Consider the following 4,773-nt stretch of genomic DNA (forward strand, 5'->3'; position numbering starts at 1 on the left):
TGAAAAAAAAAATGAAAACGACGAAAGTGATGAAGAGAATGATAAAAAAAATGAAAACGAAGAAAGTGATGATGATGATGTTATTTTAATAGAGAGCCATGGACTGTTATGACTATAAAGCATTCAAAGGTGAAAAGGGTATACCACATTCAGGGTATCCTGGTATTCTTGTGAACTTCTTAAAAAAATGAGGTACTGGTACCTTTTTGGTGTAACGTGAACCCAAAATAACTTGGGTTTTATAACTTTAGATGCTATTTACGTTCAATATTTTTCAAGGTACATGTACAATGTACTGAAAAATCAGTAGTTAGTGAATTTATTTTGGGAAATCGATATCTCAGGAACCATTAGACGTTCAGATGCCTATGTGTACTCATTTTAAAAAGCTATTTTTATGTGCTATAAAGTTGTGTATGATATTTATCTTCGTATGAGTAGTAGTTTCCATATATGTTAAAATAAATCCAACATATGTTAATTTCTAGTTTTTCGGACTTTTTTCGGAGGTATTTTTTTTTTTTTAAATATTTATTTATTACTATTTACAACTGTACATTATAATACATTTAGTAAATCTGATCTAAGTTAAATTGGAGTGTTACAGGCATGTAGAGAAACTACCCATTGGTAGTACTCTAATGACATTGTACATTAGCTGGTCTCGTGGCCATCTTCTTTTCAGGCACCTCGGAGGATTGTCAGGAATGGAAGAGGTTAAAAAACTAGATAGTTTGTGTGATTAGGGAGTTTATAATGGAAGGAGTGATATCTGGTTTGGGCTAGATCGGTTATATAGGGAACATTAAGGTCTTTATGTATGATTTTATTTGTGACAAAGTAAGGAGCATTGAGGATTTTACGAAGGATTTTGGATTGTAAGGATTGAATACGAGAGGAATTAGAAGGTTTTGATTTATAAAAATATATATCTCAGGAATCATAAGACTTACAGATGTTGGCTAGCAATAAAATTAAACCTAGTCTAATGTATTACAAAGGGCAAACATTTGTCTTCGTAGGAGTAGTAGTTTTAATGATATATGCTTAAATAAATTTATTTTTAGTTTTTAAGTAAAAAATTCATATTCATGTTCAAACATCACAAAAACTCCTACGAAGATAAACATCGTAAACTGCTATTAGTACATTCAGCTAAGTCTAATTTGAGTGCTTACAGATAGACTGTTGGTTTCTGAGACATAGTTTTGCATAAATAAAACATTATGTTCGAGCAATTAGAAATCAACGTTTTGTGAATTTATTTTGTAAAATGTATATATGTATGAAGATAAACGTCATAAACTGCTTTTACCACATTCAACTAGCTTTTATTTGAGGACTAACCGACATCTGTTTAAGTAATTATATATAGCTTTCATTAAAGTAATAATAAATTGGAATGAAATAACTGACATTTTCCACCGGGAATAACTGTGTAATTGAGAGACACAACATTTTTAATACTCTCCTTGTTTTATTGATCGGAAAGCTTTTAAGGGACCTTCCTTAATTGGAACTTATTTTCAAATGAACTCGAAGAAGCAGATGGAAATTGTTTGGAAAATTATGTATGTGTATATATAATATGTAAATATAATATACAAATGACTCAAATCTTCGTGCATTAAAAATGGAATGAGAATTCATTCCTTTATCAACTTTTCATTTTGGAACCATTGTAGTTCCATCTCTTAGAAATAATATGTTCCTATGATTGGTTACGAACCAACATTTGAGGAATTTAACACCTCCGTGATAATAATGGGTTGAATATAGTGCCGAATTAAGTTCGGGACCACACTCTTCTCTGATTATCTTGAGGTTTTGATAACTGGACATGTTGTAGGTGGACCTATCATACTTGCTCCGAAAATTTGGTACGACGAAGTTCATAGTCTTCTACTAAAAGCGAGTTGAAAACTGGTAGATATTGAAGACATTTCTTTGCAGAACTCAGTCTAATTAAAAAAATCAAAAATGCTATAAAAGCAGTGGGTTACTGAAGGAATCATGGAAATCTTTCTCGAATCTGATGGTGTTGTACGCTTGTTAATACAAAAATTGCAAGCGGAGATGATCGACCAAAGCATAAATTATGTTATAAATTTTTGTTCCAAGATAAAAATTGGTCGGTGTTGTGCTAACCTCAGAGTATTATCATTCAACATAATATTCAGTATAAATATATTGTAAATAATTTTAGTATTTGGTTAGGTTTGTTTATTTTTTTCTTTAGAGCGTTTATTATTTTTAAAGGAAATTTATCTTTGATTTTATAATATTGGATGTGCACAATTTGCTGTAAATTAATTTGTTTTCCGTTATGATCTGATAGAATTTGACACTATCGTCATTTCCTGACAATTAGTAATATTTTAAATTTGCTATTTTTATATTTGTATTCTAATCCATATTTAAACATTTCAGTTCCAGGAAATCCTCGCAGCAGTTACCTGACCCTCTACCTCCGAGCGTTGAAAATCAAGTTCAACACTACGAACACCGTCATCAGTACCAACATTTTCAACCAACAATCATTCAGAATCTTCCTGTACCCCTAAGACCCTTAGATTCATCATATTCTATTGGAAAAGATTATAAATCATCAACTAATCAGAATGTGGTGCAAGGAGTACTTAGTCAAAAAATAATAACTGAACAACAAGAATTGGAGGATGAAGATGATGATGTAGTGAAAGAACTAGACAGCGTCCTATCAGGATTTCAGCATAAAGTAATCGACTGTAATAAAGAAAGTGATGAAGATGGTTGCAAGAGAAATCGAATCAGCGACGACTTCCTTGAACCGAAGGCCAAAGTGTTAGTAACAGAGGAGGAAGTAGCTAAAGTAAAAGACATAAGTCCTAAGAACAATGGACACAATGATGTTGAAATGGCTGTCGAACAAGAAAAGCCATATGACGGAGTCACTAACATTTCAGATATTAAAGAATCAGCTGAAACTGATAACGAAGGAAATATTTCAGACGAAGAAGAACAAACGCAATATGATGCCGATTCTGAGACACTTTCATCTTCATCTGTGACTGAAAGCTGTGATGAGAATGATGAAGAACTGGAATGTGTTGAAAAATATAATGATAGCAAGAAAAACGATGTTACCAAACTTTCCAATGGACTTCCTATTCCCATCTCAGATAGCGATGACGAGAAGGAACAACAGTCAGGGATTGATTTATTGAACAAAAAGAAGACAGGCAAAAAAATAGGCCGGTCTGATAAAGATCCGATTTTAAAAATCAAAAGTAGCTCTGATGCTAACGAAGATAGTAAAAATACCAATGATGAAAAGATGGAAGTCACGAATTCAGTTGTATCCGGTTTGGAAGAATCTCAGGTAATCGTCGTTGATAGCAGCAGTGAAGAAGAAAGTGATGAAGAGAATGATAAAAAGAATGAAAACGAAGAAAGTGATGAAGAGAATGAAAAAAAAAATGAAAACGACGAAAGTGATGAAGAGAATGATAAAAAAAATGAAAACGAAGAAAGTGATGATGATGATGTTATTTTAATAGAGAATAAATCTGAAACCATAGTCATTGACACTAGTGATGAAGAAGAAGAGGAAGAAAAATGTTACCAAGAAGAACCTCAGCATCAGCTTTCTAAGATCAAGATCATTTTGTTGAATACTAAAGAGGGGGGTAAAGAGTTTTCAATTGTGGAGTCAGAATCATTGAAAACTGAACCAAAGGTAGTTATCTTTGATGAACACTAAATTTTTGATGAGTCGCTGAGTTTATGCTCTCTTGGGATACAAGTTGGATATCGACTGAACAATTTAATCATTTTCTCAGTATCCAGCTTGAAGATCTGAGTCACAGACATTTCATGACTTAGCAATTAAAATTCAATGTTGCATTTTAGTAGAATTTTTATGTATTTCCTTTATACATGTGAATTATGTACCTGTCTTAGTTTTAGTAGTTTTTAAGAAAAGAAACTAAAACAGTATTGTTTTAAAAAATCTTTTGCTCAAATTTGTAGCTTTTTATGTGATTTGTTCCTTTGCTAACAAGATAGCAAAAAGTTAGATGTATTCCTATCTTAAATATTTTCTAGTGACATTTGTGCCAAAGGGCCAGTTTTCTTGTTTCTTATTATTATTTTTTTAAAATTATTATTTATATTGTTGAAAAGAATGTGTGTTTATTTATCTTTGTATGTAATGTGTCCTTAAGTGTATAATAAATCTTATATAAAAAATATTTATATATATTTTTTTTAAGGTAGGTTGTTTTTGCACTTTTTTTTATTATTTTTAATGATTTCTTTCCTTCAATTTTTTTACTCCTTCCTAATTACTCAACTGAATGTTAAACAAAAAACAGAAAAAAGGGTTTAACTACCAAAAGAGTTTTCTTTTCCATTTTAATTCTTCATTTGTTAAATTATAAATGGTGTAATATAATTGGTACCACATTCAAAATCACATTTAAACCAGTATTAAATTTACTTTTGATGCAATGTTACCAGACCTTTGAAGCAACAACGGTATTGGTATTAGGGATGTATAATAAATTAACTGCAGTAAAAAAAAATGTTTTTATTTAATTCTTACAAGAAATAAAAGTTCAAGATTACAATTGTATAAGCCTACTTAATAAAATTTTAATCCTGAACTTCTGGAGTCAACAAGCTTAGAAACATAACCTCATTCGCGGCCGTTAATTTCTTCAGAAGCAATGGAAGATGTTGTGTACTGACGGATTGATGATTTTTATTTAAACTCAGTTAATGTATTTCTCA

General features: G+C 31.0%; 1 protein-coding gene across 1 annotated transcript in view; it reads left to right on the forward strand.

Annotated features, from left to right (window-relative positions):
• Positions 1 to 4,232, forward strand: part of LOC106677957 (myb-like protein X) — a 47,154-nt gene extending 42,922 nt beyond the window's left edge. The window contains exon 2 of the mRNA XM_014416188.2: positions 2,431 to 4,232. Coding sequence (XP_014271674.1) covers positions 2,431 to 3,742 — 1,312 coding nt within the window. The 3' untranslated portion in view covers positions 3,743 to 4,232. The remainder of the gene's footprint in view (positions 1 to 2,430) is intronic.
• The last annotated feature ends 541 nt before the right edge of the window (positions 4,233 to 4,773 follow it).

The sequence above is a fragment of the Halyomorpha halys genome, unplaced genomic scaffold, assembly GCF_000696795.3.
Source record: "Halyomorpha halys isolate HHAL.00 unplaced genomic scaffold, Hhal_1.1 Scaffold8.1, whole genome shotgun sequence".
Taxonomy (NCBI): Eukaryota; Metazoa; Arthropoda; class Insecta; order Hemiptera; family Pentatomidae; genus Halyomorpha; species Halyomorpha halys.